Consider the following 17931-nt stretch of genomic DNA (forward strand, 5'->3'; position numbering starts at 1 on the left):
AAGAAGACATATAACTTCCTTCTGAAGTCACATCAAAGTAGTCTTAGAGATCCAGCAGGCACTACTCAGTACTAGGGCAGTCTGTGGTTAGTTCTGAAACATGCTTTCCAGACCTACTTGGCACTGCAAAGTTCTCTAGGAGGAGACTCTCCCAGAATGTGATGACTTCTTAGCAATCCTTATACTCTTTCTGGCAGGGCCTAGAAGTTTGTAAACATTGAGTTTACTAATACACAAATAGGTATTATACTAATCAGGTTATGTCCAAGTAAGTATGAATTTAAGAAAGCCTTCAAATCCTGAATTCCTTGGCTGCAGACACTGGCCAGGTGAATCTACAGCCCTCCTCTGACAGGCAGTCAGATGGCAAAATTTGCAATGAACCACAGGGAAGCAGTAGCCCATGAAGTCTAGGAACCACTGAATATCCTATGGTCACCTTTGCCTGAATTCCCTGAATGCAGAGGATGCATCTGAGGACCTTAACCTTTATAAATTCAACCCAGAACTCCCTGGACTGGCAGCTTTGTCATTATGCAAATACAAGACTGCCCCTGGGGGCAGAAGTCATGCAGGATGCCACTCACTAACCAGTGATCCCAACCTGAAGAAGGGATATTAAATATTTCTTAGGTGTGTTCAGGTGAAGAATCGTTGAGAACTACTGCACAGTCAGTGAGAGGAATGGAGGTTGCCAATGTCCAGATCAAAGACCTGACAGAATATTTAATTTAACTGAGTCCTATAGGAATTTCCTAAAGCTACACTTAAGATCATAGGCACCTTTGAGCTGGTCCATAGTTCAATGATGAACAGGTGACCTCATCAGGTCATAATGGTCTCAGCCTCTTTTCACCATAAAAAATGAAAGTCTCTAGGTAAGTGTCAAGCCCCTAATGGTAGATTGCTTTCACCTGTGGCCAGCAGGCTTTTCCCGGGCCATTGGGTGACTGCTTGAACAGGGTAAGCCAAGAGGTCAATGATGTCAAATCAGAGGAACAAAGAAGAGAAAAGATAAAATGAAGAGGTCATCTAAGTGGGGAGCCAAGACCTGCAAAGGACAAGCTGCCAGTTTGGGAAGGAATAATTAGGATGGGGCCCATCAGAAAAAATAGGGAAGGGTAGATGAGTAGCATCAAAGAAGAGATGGAGGCCATGTTTATTAGGGAAAACAGACAGTTCATATACGGACAGACAAGATCTAACAGTGTAGGGCAGAATCCTATCCAATGCCATAGCTTTAAAACTGAGCCTTTACTTAGAATTTTATAACCCTAAATATCCAATTTAAACCTCTCCCCAAATTATAAAATTACCTGTTGCTGAGTAAGGACCCTAAGACCATTAAACTATCCTCCATCAAAGTGATAATTTCTCCCGATTCGGTTCCTTTGAGCAGGAGCTCTCCTTTTCCCTTAAATGCTGCAAAACTCAGATTTTGGTTGGTCCAGTTCTCAATCACCTGAGTCAGCTTGGCTTCGATATCCTTCTCCTTAATGGCAGATATGCAAATATCCTTTGGAGGAAAAGCAAAGGATATGTCATGATGTTTTCAGCTACAAGTTAAGTACATCATAAAAATCATAGCATTTTTTTTAGCTTGAAAGGAACCTGGAAGTCACCCAGTTCATTAGTCACTTTACAGCCAAGAAAACCAAGGCTTCAAATCACTGTGCTGCATCTTGACACTAGAGCCCTGTGATTCGCTGACTACTAATTATTTTTCTGTACTATATACATGAAACAATGTAATTTAAATCATCATTTTTTATTATGTTTTCAATTGGAGGTTTTGGCTAAAATGGGGATAATGACAGCTGCCCTGTCTGTCCCAGATGTTAGCTATGAGAATCAAATGAGAATATACATGAGAGTCTTTTAAACTCTTTCAAGTAACATATAAATATTACTATATTCCTGCCTATTCTGGTCCTAATATGAATATCTCATTTGCTTAAACATCAATTATTTTTTTCTTATGGGTTTTTCTAATTTGTTTTGAGAATACTTAATAAGAAAGACTCACAAAAGAAAATAAAAGTAACATATTTTCCCCACAATGCCTCAACTTGTGTTCACAGTTAGAATCACAGAGATGAAAAAGAATTTAAATGTGTGAAATATTTGCACAAATGATCATGAAACAAATTAGGGTATAATAAATGTCCTAAGAATAATGTGAACCATGGTGATTTCTAAGGAGGGAGGCCTGTGCTGAGGAGGAAAGGATTTACAGATGGGGAGGTGGGATTCCAGCAGAGGCTGTCCAGAAGGAAGAGGAAATTCCGTACTGAAGGGAAGGCTTCCTTTAGAGGCAGTGAGTCCAGTAACAGCAGGAATCTAATTTAGCTAATGGTAGAGTATGTGTGGCTGAGCAACTAGACGTATCTGGGGTAGACTCTGTTTTGTGTACCAAGAGTCATTAACAGAATCCTGGAATTACTTGAAATTGTATAATAAAGCATAGCCTATGAATGGCTATATTATTAACTATAAAAACCTACTTATAAGAAGGAGATGGTCATCAAAGTGTTTCTAATTCTTTGTTTCTTAGTGACATTTACAAACAGGACAAAAATGCTTTGAAAGAAAAGCTTTCTGTGTACACATGTTATTAAAAAGAGGTTAGAGGAAAGCAGAAAACCCAAACCATATATTTGGGAGATTTATGGTTACATGGTACATTTTCTCAACTCCAAAAACATGGAATAATGGATAAAATAAATTTTTTTAAGTCAGTAAAAAAAGCAGAGCCAGGCTTAAAAACAAGATAAACATGTCCATGAACTGAAAGTGGAAAAGCTATGCAAACCAGTTGGTGGAGCTAAAACACAGGCCTGAGAGCCTGGGCCACGGGGGCCAGGCCTTTGGTTCCCATGGGGTGAAGAAGAGTAAAAGTCATCTATAGGAGAAGGAGCACCTGGCTGGGATCTAGAGCCCTCCATTCACAGAACTGTGAACACTGCCTCTAGCTGCCATCTAGGCCACCAGGTTAACTGGAACTATGGACCTGGGGGATGGGGTAACACAAAACCAGCCCTACAACCAGGACCTGAAACAGGTCAGCACGTGCCTGGATCCTCACACCATAGCACAGTAGGGGATGGCGACTCTTGTTACAACACCTGGCTCTGGACTTGGGGCTGAGGAGACATGGGCAGTGGAGGAGGCAACCACAAGGCCACTAGACAAGGCCACTTACAAGGAAAAGTAAGACACGAACTAAGATATAACACATTATATAAGCCAGATTTTTTGAAAGCCTTCCATTCAAAATGAGCCCTCCAACCTCAATAAAAATTACAAAACCCATGAAAAAAATATAAGGCTCAGAAGATAGCCAACATAAAAAACAATCACAGCAAAAATTCAGTCCAGATTAAATTAATCTTAAAGAAGAATCTGAAAAAAACTTTATGTTTAATTTAGAGTTGTTGAAGTACAGGAGGTACAGATTAAATAATATTGGCCATGAGTTGATAAATGTTAGAGCAAGGAGATCTTTACTTTCGTGTATGTTTAAAATTTTCCATAATTAAAAATTTTTGAATAATTATGTTTAATGTGCTCAAAGAGATAAGCAGAGATATCTATAAATCTATACATTTGAAACTTACAGGTCTAGGAATATATATAGATTTAAGACTCTGTAGACCTAATAATCTACAAAAAGGACAGAAAAAATTTTAATGTAAAAATTTTTTAAAAAGGTGGCCACAGAAAAAGAACCAATGAAAAATCTTAGAAAGGAAACATGTAATAACAGAAAATTCTAGAAACTTAATAGATTGAATAGGAAAAAGTATAAAATTAGAAATTTGGAAAATAGTTCAGAGATATCCACCAAGAATACAATATATAAATAAACAGGTATGTTTTTAAGTGGAAGTGCATTTTGGGGACAAGGAAGATGTATTGAAGAGCTCTAAAGCAAATGTATTTCAAATAATGTATTTCAAATAATCACATAATCTCACTGAGTCACAAGATTATTTCATAAGAAACCAAGAATGTTCAGGATCATTCCAAATTTTGAGGGCGCATTATAGAGGGCAATTAATCCAACCTCTCATAAAATATCTGTACAACTCTCAGAAAAGGAAAAGGAGGCATTCTTTAATGGATCACTGATAAGAATACATATACTTATGTACCTCAATATCATCCTTGTTTTTAAGGAGTGGTGCTTCCATGATATTTCTAAGGCAAAAAGAATCAGATTCCACATCAAATGGGGTTCCAGTTAACTCGGAGATTCTATCCCAGTGTCTCTGTTTCATGGCCTTATTGGTCATCATTTTCAGTAGAGGACATGACTCACTGAAATAATCAATTCTCTTTTTGAGATCCAAAAAAGCTTGCCAATCTTTAAGTCCTTTTGGAAGTTTACGACATCTTTCAGGAAAAAAAGGAGAAAAAAAATGCCACCTTTGCATTTCTTTGAAGAAGGTTTTATATATATACAGTGGTATATTAGGGAATAAATTAGCTTCTGAAATACCTATAGGATCCTAAGAAGATAGGCATTATAAAAAATTCCACTGAAACTCACCTGTTTTGAAATTCCTGCAGTTCTGCATTAATTTTTTCAATATCTACATCTCCCCAAAGTATTTCATAATAACCACTAATACCGCCCATTACGGTGTCATACAATCCATACAGCTTTTGCAGCAAGTTGAGTTCTTTTCTGGAAAACAAAGTAATTAAGTTATCACATCATGGATAATATTTAATAAATTCCATTATTGGAATGGCAGAGTTCATCCAATCAAATATTTTATACATTGTGTGTCTTTTAGATACCAAATGCATACAACTATATCCATTTCGATACAAAGATTTTGTTAAAGATCTGCCAGTAAGGTCAAGTTTATAGCTCCAAATATTTCAAATCATACTATACTTGACATTAGTAAATGGTTTGATTAATTTTTAAAGGAAAAAATCTTGCTATTTTTTCATGAGAAGGTTACTATACCAATCATTGCAAACAATGTGACCAACACTTGATGATAAGATCATAGCTATGGCTAAGGTTTTATTTGACTTTTTTTTCTTTCAAATACAAGTTGGATTTTATGAGAACATTTCCCTTGATTAAGTTCTGGTCTGCCTTTATGTCTGAGCTTAAACATCCTATTTCTACCAGAAGTTTTCCCTCATGTGGCCAGGTGTGGTGGCATGAGCCTGTAGTCCCAGCTACTTGGGAGGCTGATGTGAAAGGTCTGCTTGAGCCCAGTTCAAGGCTGCAGTGAGCTATGATTGCACCACTGCACTCCAGCCTGGGCAACAGAACAAGACCCTCTCTTAAAAAAAAAAAAAAAATCCCACATGTGCCCAGAAGAAGTAACTGTATTTAAAACAAGAATAAAAAATCTAAGTAAAGGAAACTTCTTAAATGCATAAAACACCAAATTAATCACTCAACAGAATTTGTGGATTCTCCCAGAAATTCCTCAGCTAAGGCATGCCATACCATAAGGTTCTACTAGATTCAATTTTAGTTTTCAAGTCTATTCATAAGAATTGATATTCACAACTTTTACTCTTTACTACAGATACTTCAAAAACCAAAACTAAAATTTACATTAATTTTTTAATGAAGTAAAAGTCGTGCTATCTTTTTTTTTTTTTTGAAACAGACTCTCGTTCTGTCACCCAGGTTGAAGTTCAGTGGTGTGATCTCAGCTCACCACAACCTCTGCCTCCTGGATTCAAGCAATTATCCTGCCTCAGCCTCCTAGGTAGCTGGGATTACAGGCAGGTACCACCCCGCCCAGCTAATTTTTGTATTTTTAGAAGAGACAGGGTTTCACCATGTTAGCCAGGCTGGTCTTGAACTCCTGACCTCAGATGATCCACTCACCTCGGCCTCCCAAAGTGCTGAGATTACATGCATGAGCCACTGAGCCCAGCCCATTCTATCTTCTAATTACCATGTAAGCATAGTGGACCCTTTTATAAATCTAAGATATATTCTGAAATCTTAGTTGTCTTCTTTTTCCAATTCTTGATTCATTTTTCATCATTAGAATAATTTCATTACTACTTACTGTTATTCTCAACTATGCTAAAAATGACTTAAAAAAATAAGAAAAGAGAATGATGACATTGCCTAAATGCAACATTGAAAAAAATGACTATTGCGTCATCCTCCAGGTTTCCTATTGTGTTACATAAAGTACTGCAAAATATTTTTTTAAGGTATACAAAAAGAATGCCAAAGACACCATTTTTGTAGTCTTTTAATTTTTGCTTGTTTGGCTTTTACTTAAAGCAGTTAAGAATTCAGAATTTTTTGATTAAGCAAAGATGGGCAAATAGGAACAGCTCTGGAGTACAGTTCCCAGTGAGAACACAGAGAGTGAGTGATCACTGCATTTCCAAACAAATTTTTACTGCCCACAGACCAGGAGATTCCTGGGCAGAAAAGTGCCATGAGTCTCCAGCACAGATATTTCAACTGGCGCCTGGAATGCCTGGGAGACAGAGTCACCCATTCGACTGAAAAAAAGGGGGCTGAAACGCAGCCAGGTGATCTGGCTCAGAGGGTCCCACCCCCACAAAGACCAGCAATCTGAAACACTCTGGATTGAGAGTTTCACAGCAAGCACAGCTGGACCTGGACAGTCCAGCTCTGTGGGGGGAAGGGTGTCTGTCATTACTGAGGCAGTCCACCATTACCAAGGCAGACTGCCATCACCAAGGCAGTTCTAACCACACCTCCATAAACAAAACCACAAGGAAGTTCACACAGTAGCTGGGCAGAGCCCATGGCAGCTCAGCAATGCCTCTGCTGGCAGACCATGACTAGGCTACCTCCTCTCTGGGCAGGGCATCTCCGAAAAAAGGCAGCAGCACATCAGGAACTTATAAATAAAGCCCCACCTTCCCAAGACAGAGCATCAAGGAAAAAAAGGTGGTTATGAGTTCCACTGCAGTATACTTAAACGTACCTGCCCAGCAGCTCTGAATGGAACAATGGAGCTCATAGCTCAGTACTTGAGAACCTATAAGGGACAGACTGTCTCCTCAAGCAGCTCCCCGACCCGCATATATCCAAAGAGACACCTTGTAAAGGAGAGCTCGGGCTGACATCTGGCAGGTATCCTTCTGAGACAAAGAATAGAGAAAAAGAAACTGGCAGCAACCCTTACTGTTCTGCAGCCACCGCAGGTGATCCCCAGGCAAGCAGGGTCTGGTGTGGACCTCCAGCAGGCCTACAGCAGAGGGGCCTGACTTTTAGAAGGAAAACTAAGAAACAGAAAGAAATAACCTCATCATCAACAAAAAGGACATCCACTCAGAGACCTCATCTGAAAGTCACCAACTACAAAGACCACAGGTAGATAAATCCACAAAGATGGGAAGAAATCAGTGCAAAAAGGATGAAAACACCCAAAACCAGAATGCCTCTCCTCTTCCAAGGGATCACAACTCCTCACCAGCAAGGGAAGAAGGCTGGATGGAGAATGAGTCTGATGAATTGACAGAAACAGGCTTCAGAAAGTGGGTAATAACTTCTCTGAGCTAAAAGAGCATGTTCTAACCCAATGCAAAGAAACTAAGAACGTTGACAAAAGGTTTGATGAAATGCTAATGAGAATGAACAGCTTAGAGAAGAATATAAATGAACTAATAGAGCTGAAAAACACAGCACGAGAACTTGGCAAAGCATACACAAGCTTCAACAGCCAAATCGACCAAGCAGAAGAAAGGATATCAGAGACTGAAGATCAACTCAATGAAATAAAATGAGAAGGCAAGATTAGAGAAAAAAGAGTAAAAAGAAAAGAACAAAGCCTCCAAGAAATACAGAAAAAACCTAATCTATGTTTGATAGGTGTAGCTGAATATGATGGAGAGAATGAATCCAAGCTGGAAAACACTCTTCGGGATATTATCCAGGAGAACTTCCCCAATCTAGCAAGGCAGGCCAATATTCAAGTCCAGGAAATACAGAGAACACCACAAAGATATTCCTCAAGAAAAGCAACCCCAAGGCACGTAATCATCAGATTCACCAGGGTTGAAATGAAGAAAAAAATGCTAAGGACAGCCAGAGAGAAAGGTCAGGTTACCCACAAAGGGAAGCCCATCAGATTCAAAGCAGATCTCTCAGCAGAAACCCTACAAGTCAGAAGAGAGTGAGGGCCAATATTCAACATCCTTAAAGAAAAGAATGTTCGGGCCGGGCATGGTGGCTCATGCCTGTAATCCCAGCACTTTGGGAGGCCGAGGCGGATGGATCATGAGGTCAAGAGATTGAGATCATCCTGGTCAACATGGTGAAACCCCGTCTCTACTAAAACTACAAAAAATTAGCTAGGCATGGTGGTGCATGCCTGTAATCCCATCTACTCAGGAGGCTGAGGCAGGAGAATTGCCTGAAACCAGGAGGCGGAGGTTGCGGTGAGCCAAGATCGCGCCATTGCACTCCAGCCTGCGTAACAAGAGCGAAACTCCGTCTCAAAAAAAAAAAGAAAAGAATGTTCAACCTAGAATTTCATATAAGCTTCACAAGCAAAGGAGAAATAAAATCCTTTATGAACAAGTAATTGCTCAAAGATTTCATCACCACCAGGCCTGCCTTGCAAGAGCTCCTGAAAGAAGCACTAGACATAGGAAGGAACAACCAGTACCAGCCACTCCAAAAACATACCAAATGGTAAAGAGCATCAGCACAATGAAGAAACTGCATCAATTAACGGGCAAAACAGCCAGCTAGCATCAAAATGGCAGGATCAAATTCACACATAGCAATATTAACCCTAAATGTAAATAGGCTAAATGCCCCAATCAAAAGACACAGACTGGCAAATTGGATAAAAAGTCAAAACCCATTGGTGTGCTGTATCCAGGAAACCCATTTCACATGCAAGGATACACATAGGCACAAAATAAAGGGATGGAGGAAGATTTACCAAACAAATGGAGAGCAAAAAAAAAGCAGGAGTTGCAATCCTAGTCTCTGATAAAATAGAATTTAAACCAACAAAGATCAAAAGAGACAAAGAAGGGTATTATATAATGGTAAAAGGATCAATGCAACAAGAAGAGCTAACGATCCTAAATATATACACACCCAATACAGGAGCACCCAGATACACAAAGCAAGTTCTTAATGACCTACAAAGAGACTTAGACTCCCACACAGTAATAGTGGGAGACTTTAACACTCCACTGTCAATATTAGACAGATCAACTAGACAGAAAATTAACAAGGATATCCAGGACTTGAACTCAGATCTGGACCAAGCAAACCTAATAGATATTTACAGAACTCTCCATCCCAAATCCACAGAATATACATTCTTCTCAGCACCACATCACACCTACTCTAAAACTGACCACGTAATTGGAAGTAAATCACTCCTCAGCAAATGCAAAGGAACAGAAATCATAACAAAGAGTCTCTCAGACCACAGTGCAATAAAATTAGAACTCGGGATTAAGAAACTAACTCAGAACCACACAACATTATGGAAACTGAAGAACTGGCTCTTGAATGTTGACTGGATAAACAATGAAATGAAGGCAGAAATAAAGATGTTCTTCAAAAGCAATGAGAGCAAACACACAATGTACCAGAATCTCTGGGACACATTTAAAGCAGTGTCTACAGGAAAATTTATAGCAATAAAGGCCCACATGAGAAGCAAGAAAAGATCTAAAATCGATACTCTATCATCAAAATTGAAAGAGCTGGAGGGGCAAGATCAAAAAAAATCAAAAGCTAGCAGTAGACAAGAAATAACTAAGATCAGAGCAGAACTGAAGGAGATAGAGACACAAAAAACCCTTCAAAAAATCAATAAATCCAGGAGCTGTTTTTTTGAAAAGATCAACAAAATAGACCACTAGCCAGATTAATAAAAAAGAAAAGAGAGAAGAACCAAATAGATGCAATAAAAAATGATAAAGGGGATGTCACCACAGATTCCACAGAAATACAAACTACCATCAGAGATTACTACAAACAACTCTATGCACATAAACCAGTAAACCTGGAAGAAATGGATAAATTCCTGGACACTTGCACCCTCCCAAGCCTAAACCAAGAAGAAGTCGAAACCCTGAATAGACCAATAACAAGGGCAGAAGTTGAGGCAGCAATTAAGAGTCTACTAACCAAAAAAAGCCCAGGTCCAGATGGGTTCACAGCCGAATTCTACCAGACATACAAAGAGGAGCTGGTATCACTCCTTCTGAACCTATTCCAACCAACCCAAAAAGAGGGAATCCTTCCCAAATCATTTTATGAGACCAACTTCATCCTGATACCAAAACCCAGCGGAGACTCAATAAGAAAAGAAAACTTCAGGACAATATCCATGATGAACACAAACGCAAAAATATTCAATAAAATACTGGCAAGCTGATTGCAACAGCACATCAAAAAGCTTATCCACCAACATCAAGTAGGATTCATCCCGGGGATGCAAGGCTGGTTCAACATACGAAAGTCTATAAACGTAATTCACCACATAAACAGAACCAAAGACAAAAACCACATGATTATTGCAATTGATGCAGAGAAGGCCTTCAACAAAATTCAACAGCCCTTTATGCTAAAAACCCTCAATAAACTAGGTATTGATGGAACATATCTCAAAATAATAAAAGCTATTTACAACAAACCAACAGCCAATATCATACTGAATGGGCAAAAACTGCAAGCATTCCCTATGAAATCTGGCATTAGACAAGGATGCCCTCTCTCGCCACTCCTATTCACTATAGTACTGGAAGTTCTAGCCAGAGCAATCAGGCAAGAAAAAGAAATAAAGGGTATTCAAATAGGAAAGGAGGAAGTCAAATTGTCTCTATTTGCAGACGACAGGATTGTATATCTAGAAGACCCCATCGTCTCAGCCCAAACTCTCCTGAAACTGATAAGCAATTTCAGCAAAGTCTCAGGATACAGAATCAATGTACAAAAATCACAAGCATTCCTATACACCAATAACAGACTTAAAGAGAGCCAAATCAAGAATGAACTGCCATTCACAATTGCTACAAAGAGAATAAAATACCTAGGAATACAACTAACAAGGAAAGTGAAGGACCTCTTCAAGGAGAGCTACAAACCACTGCTCAACGAAATAAGAGAGGACACAAACAGATGGAGAAACATTCCATGTTCATGGTTAGGAAGAACCAATATCGTGAAAATGGCCATACTGCCCAAAGTAATTTACAGATTCAATGCTATCACCATCAAGCTACCAATGACCTTCTTCACAGAACTGGAAAAAAGCACCTTAAACTTCATATGGAACCAAAAGCAAGCCCACATAGTCAAGTCAATTCTAAGCAAAAAGAACAAAGCGGGAGGCATCACACTACCAGACTTCAGACTATACTACAAGGCTACAGTAATCAAAACAGCATGGTACTGATACCAAAACAGAGGTATAGACCAATGGAACAGAACAGAGGACTCAGAGGCAACACAACATATCTACAACCATCCGATCTTTGACAAACCTGACAAAAACAAGCAATGGGGAAAGGATATCCTGTTTAATAAATGGTGTTGGGAAAACTAGCTAGCCATATGCAGAAAGCAGAAACTGGACCCCTTCCTGACAGCTTACACTAAAATTAACTCCAGATGGATTAAAGACTTAAACATAAGACCTAGCACCATAAACACCCTAGAAGAAAATCTAGGCAAAACCATTCAGGACATAGGCGTAGGCAAGGACTTCATGACCAAAACACCAAAAGCATTGGCAACAAAAGCCAAAATAGACAAATGGGACCTAATCAAAATCCACAGCTTCTGCACGGCAAAAGAAACAGTCATTAGAGTGAATCGGCAACCAACAGAATGGGAAAAAATTTTTGCAGCTTACCCATCTGACAAAGGGCTGATATCCAGAATTTACAAAGAACTAAAACAGATTTACAAGATAAAAACAAACAAGCCCATTCAAAAGTGGGCAAAGGATATGAACAGATACTTTACAAAAGAAGACATACGTGAGGCCAACAAACATATGAAAAAATGTTCATCATCACTGATCATTAGAGAAATGCAAATCTAAACTATATTGAGATACCATCTCACGCCAGTTAGAATGGCAATCATTAAAAAATCTGGAGACAACAGATGCTGGAGAGGATGTGGAGAAACAGGAACACTTTTACACTGTTGGTGAGAGTGTAAATTAGTTCAACCATTGTGGAAGACAGTGTGGCGATTCCTCAAGGACCTAGAAATAGAAATTCCATTTGACCCAGCAATCCCATTACTGGGTATAAATCCAAAGGATTATAAATCATTCTACTATAAGGACACATGCACATGAATGTTCATTGCAGCACAGTTTACAATAGCAAAGACCTGGAACCAACCCAAATGCCCATTGATGATAGACTGGACAGGGAAAATGTGGCACATATACACCATGGAATATTAAGCAGCCATCAAAAGCGATGAGTTCGTGTCCTTTGTAGGGACATGGATGAACCTAGAAACCATCATTCTCAGCGAACGGACACAAGAACACAAAATCAAACACCGCATGTTCTCACTCATAGGCGGGTGTTGAACAATGAGAACACATGGACACAGGGAGGGGAGTATCACACACTAGGATTTGTCGGGGGGAAATAGGGGAGGGACAGCGGGGGGTGGGGAGTTGGGGATAGATAGCATAAGGAGAAATGCCAGATATAGGTGATGGGAAGGAAGGCAGCAAATCACACTGCCATGTGTGTACCTATGCAACAATCTTGCATGTTCTTCACATGTACCCTAAAACCGAAAATGCAATAAAAAAATAAAAGATAATAAAAAAAAGAAAAAGTGAAACACAAAAAAAAAACAGCATAGTACCCAATCTGATAGGCAGTTTTTTGATCCTCACCCTCCTTAAAAAAAATAAAAAAATAAATGCTTATCATCATTGGTCATTAGAGAAATGCAAATCAAAACCACATTGAGATACAATCTCATGCCAGTTAGAATGGTGATCATTAAAAAATCTAGAGACAACAGATACTGGAGAGGATGTGGAGAAATAGGAACACTTTTACACTGTTGGTGGGATGTAAATTAGTTCAACCATTGTAGAAGACAGTCTGGTGATTCCTGAAGGATCTAGAAATAGAAATTCCATTTGACCCAGCAATCCTATTACTGGATATCTATCCAAAGGATTATAAATTGCTCTATTATAAAGACACATGCACAAGTATGCTCATTGCAGCCCTGTGTACAATAGCAAAGACATGAAACCAACCCAAATGCCCATCGATGATAGATTGGACAGGGAAAATGTGGCACATATACACCATGGAATACTATGCAGCCATAAAAAACGATGAGTTCATGTCCTTTGTAGGGACATGGATGAATTGGAAACCATCATTCTCAACAAACTGACACAAGAACAGAAAATCAAACACTGCATATTCTCACTCATAGGTGGGTGTTGAACAATGAGAACACATGGACACAGGGAGGAGAGCATCACACACTGGGGTCTGTTGGGGAGGACTAGAGGAGGGACAGCAGCAGGTAGAGAGTTGGGGAGGGATAATATGGGGAGAAATACCAGATATAGGTGATGGGGATGGAGGCAGCAAATCACATTGCCATGTATGTACCTATGCAACAACCCTTTATGTTCTTCACATGTACCCCAGAACCTAAAGTGCAATAATATATATATATATATATGTATATAAAAGAATTCAGAATTTTTCATTTTCTACCTAAAAGGGTAAAGAGAAAAAATTTGACAAAGGAATATGTTTTCCAAGTATTAAACAGAAAAGAGAAGCAGCACTCCCTTTTGATGATCAATTTCTTGGCTCACTGTAACCTCTACCTCCTGGGTTCAAGCGATTCACCTGTCTCACTCTCCCAAGCAGCTGGGATTACAATTTTGTGAAATTGATCAATATGCAAAATCTCATACTATGTCTTCAGATGATAACCTAGATGAATTTTATAAACTCCAGTAATTTATAAGTAAACAATATATTTCCAGAGACTTCAATAAAAGTAAGGCCCTTATCATGCAATATTTTGCAACAAGAACATAAGCTACCCCATTTTGTTAAAAAGATAAGTGACAGTGTTCCTTCATTATTTATGATATTTACATAAGTTTTATTTGACACATTTCATAAGTGGACAAATGTTGAAGTCAGATGTGTAATTAAGGAAATAGATGATTTAGAAATGTAAAGTTTCTTGGAATTGATCATTCAAATCTAAAAGTAAAGTCTTCCATATTTATAGAGCAAAAAAGATGATAGTCTTCTCTTAAAAAAAAAACTGAGTTTTCAACAGTTTTGAGTCTTGACAATGCAAGTGCAAGAAAAATCAGAAGTAATGATAAGCTAGAGATCCATTGGAGATTATTTAAAACATGAAATCCTTATTTACAACATGGGTATGCTCCAGGTTCACACATGACAGCTGATGAGAAATTAGTTTCATTCAATGCTGGTCCCCATTTTGCATACATATATCTTTAAATCAGGATATTACAAAATAAAATTTTGAGTTTACTCTGCTTAAATTCATATTAGATCTTCTAATAAAAGTGCTTCTCAGCCGGGCGTGGTGGCTCACGCCTGTAATACCAACATTTTGGGAGGCCAAGGCAGGCAGATCACCTGAGGTCAGGAGTTTGAGACCAGCCTGACCAACATGATGAAACCCTGCCTGTACTAAAAATACAAAATTAGACTGGTGTGGCAGTGCATGCCTGTAATCCCAGCTACTTGGGAGAGTGAGACAGCTGAATCGCTTGAACTCAGGAGGTAGAGGTTACAGTGAGCCGAGATCGTGCCATTGCACTCCAGCCTGGGCAACAAGAGTGAAACTCCGTCTCAAAAAAAAAAAAGTGTTTCTCAGACTGGTGCAGGGGCTCACACCTGAAATCCCAACACACTGGGAGGCTGAGGTGGGAGGATCACTTGAGTCTCAAAGTTTAAGACCAGCCTGAGCAACATAAGGAGACCCCTGTCTCTGTACAAATTTTTTAAAAACTAGCTGGGCCCAGTGGCAAGCCCCTGTAATCCCAGCTACCTGGGAGGCTGAGGCAGGAGGATCACTTGAACTCTGGAGGTCAAGTGATTCCACCACTGCACTCCAGTATTAGCAACAGAGCGAGATCCTGTGTCAAAAAATAAATAAATAAAAAAGCTTCAAAGCTTCTCGTCATTCTCACCACTTCGTAAATTATTCATAAAATTTAAAATATCAAAATGAAAATGATTCATTGGTCCAGTTGGTGAATGGTGATAACTATTTCTCCTGCTATCCTGAGGTTTTATGCATTGGATCTCAGACTGAGTGTGCATCACAATCACCTGGAGAGTGTGTAAAATGCAGACTTCCTAGGACCAAATCCTAAAGGTTTTAATTCAGCAAATCAGAAATGAGGACCAGACATCCGCAATTCTAACACAATTGGCTAATGGATTAAGTTTGGAGAATGACTGTTTTAGAAAGGAAATACAAACCACCTACTCTAAATGGCTAAAGCATTCATTTCTCTTCAGAAAATTTCATGTCTATTTTCATGAAATTTTCATGCTGTGGCTTTGAAGGAGGTCAACATAAAGTTATTTTCTAAAACCAAGACTCTAATGAGCTCACTGTATTAATGCTGCTCTTAAGGAAAGTTATATTTTAAATTATTTGAGAATATTCTAAAATTCTAAAATTCGATTGAAATACACTTGTTTATATCTGTGGTTTATAATCAATTAGGTTATTTGGCCTTCAATCTCAATAAATTCTATGTCTACCCAATGGGGAAGAGCATTTTACCATAAATGGAGTAAGAAGGCAATGGGATCCAGGAGGGTTATTCCTCTAAATAAACATAAGTTATTCAAAATTGCAGTGCTTCTGCATAATCGCTGACACTATGCAAAAATAGTCAAAAGAAAAAGCAAAGCATAGGCAAAATATAAACCATGCTCAAAATTTTAGCAACATATTTTCTACTCCTCTGGAACATTTCTTTTGTATAGGAGACTGTGTGTCCAATTTGTTACGAATAGCTGGAATAAGGAAAATATTCAGTTGTGCTCCAAGCCATGGTGTTCTTTGCATAATAAAGGATTTGATGGTGACATGATTCGTTTAATAGATAGTATTTAATTATTTGCATGTAATACTTGCCTATTTTCTGAACTCACCTGGTTTTGTGTAAAACCTCATAGTCAGTCACAGGCAATCCAAAAAGCTGTTCACCAGATGAATATGTAACAAATTTCCTCCACAGATCATCGAAATTGGCCTGTAAGAAAGGTTTTTAAATTGTACTAACATATAATTAATTCAGTAGAATTAAAGTAGACTTTATTATAATTGGGATAAAAGCAAGGCTGAGGTTTATTAAGTAATATCTATAAAATAAGGATTTGTGAAGCAAATTTATGCTGATACCAAGTTATCAGAGAAAAAGTTAAACACTTAGGAGAGTTAGCTTTCAAGCATTCTAAAAGCATTCATGTTATATAAAATTATTTCTTCTTCTCCCGAAGGCCTATATTTCGAGTTGCCATAAGTACATCTAAAAGTAATAAAGCTGCATTTTAAAAACTCTACAATTCAGAATTTTTCACTAATTTAGACTAGCCATCTCTATCCTACAGGGTTCAAATGAGCAAAGTGTTAGTCTAATCCATTCAGTGCTGTTTCCTTGACATGCAATGAAGTTTCTATAAAAAAGAAGATCCAATTTTAACACCATTTGAAATAATTCTAACAACTTAAATCAGCAAAGCTAATGCACATGTCTTTTAATTCTTCCTTTTGAACTGGAATTTGCATATCCTATATTTGGGTTGCTAAATATTAGCAATGTTCAAAGCACAAATGCCAACAGCAGTAACCCATCTGTGATGACATATGAGCTCTCTGTATAAGTGGTACAGCATATCCCTAGAACCCTAAAATCCCAGCCCTGGAGAATATCGAGCATCAGAGCTCACAAGGCTTAGACAAAAATACAGATCTGACAGATACATGACTGTATTTCACAAGACCCAGATCAGGAAGGCACAAAGATACTGGGGGAACTCGAATGAACTCTTAGTTCCTAGAGGGCAAGGGCCAGATTTTGTACTTTGTGTATTCCTTGGTGGTTGGCATGGTGATTACTCGATAAATGTACTGAATGAAGAGTCCATGGGACTATGTAAACACTAGGGAAGGCAAAATAATAATGTCAAAGTTAGAATGCCTTAAAATAATGGTGTTTAAAATCTTATCAATGTGTAAGGATTACTGATGGATGCCAATCACTCATCCCTCTTTTCCGTCAGGTTCCAAGTAATATAAAAAAACCCACAGCATTAGCCGAACAGGAACAAAGATCAGCTTTGTTAATAGGCCAGCAGGGTGCCCAAGAACTCCTCAAAACACATCTAAATTTGCATGAGAGAGCACCGTCAGGACCCAGGGCCCAACATAAGGCACCTCTACCTCCGCGGATCCAGACTTTGGCACCTGCTTTTTTTTTTTTTAGGGGGTTGGAGTACACCTGCTTTTGAAAAGTGTTGTGTCTACAAATCTGACCTAAAGTCACATATCCAACAAAGTGCATGGCAAACAGCCTGTTTGGCTCACACCCCAAGACACAGGCAGAATGGAAGGTACAGAAAGGCAAAAGATGTGCCCTACACTGTCTTTTCAATGAAGCAGCCACACTCCTGGGTAAAAGCTTGGCACATAATGTCCCAGTTGCTGACTAATCAATTGGTTTCCATCACATACTCTAAATTTTCTCTGTAAATTTGAAGACAAGGCATCCGCTCAAACAAATCCCAAAGCCACTCTTCCTACCACATTCCCTACTTCAATAAATAGCTCTACCTTTATCTAGTTGGCCAAGTTGGAAACCTTGGACTTTTTCCCTCAAACCAGGTTTCAGGCCTGTCAATTCT

General features: G+C 38.7%; 1 protein-coding gene across 1 annotated transcript in view; it reads right to left on the reverse strand.

Annotated features, from left to right (window-relative positions):
• The window catches only part of DNAH8 (dynein axonemal heavy chain 8), a 338863-nt gene that overhangs the window by 179696 nt on the left and 141236 nt on the right, over nt 1-17931 (reverse strand). The window contains exons 32-35 of the mRNA XM_064360442.1: nt 16180-16280; nt 4553-4690; nt 4155-4395; nt 1317-1516 (exon numbers count right to left, since the gene is read on the reverse strand). Coding sequence (XP_064216512.1) covers nt 1317-1516; nt 4155-4395; nt 4553-4690; nt 16180-16280 — 680 coding nt within the window. The remainder of the gene's footprint in view (nt 1-1316; nt 1517-4154; nt 4396-4552; nt 4691-16179; nt 16281-17931) is intronic.

This window comes from Aotus nancymaae, unplaced genomic scaffold, assembly GCF_030222135.1.
Source record: "Aotus nancymaae isolate 86718 unplaced genomic scaffold, 86718_ANA_hifiasm-v0.15.2.pri h1tg000040l, whole genome shotgun sequence".
NCBI lineage: Eukaryota > Metazoa > Chordata > Mammalia > Primates > Aotidae > Aotus > Aotus nancymaae.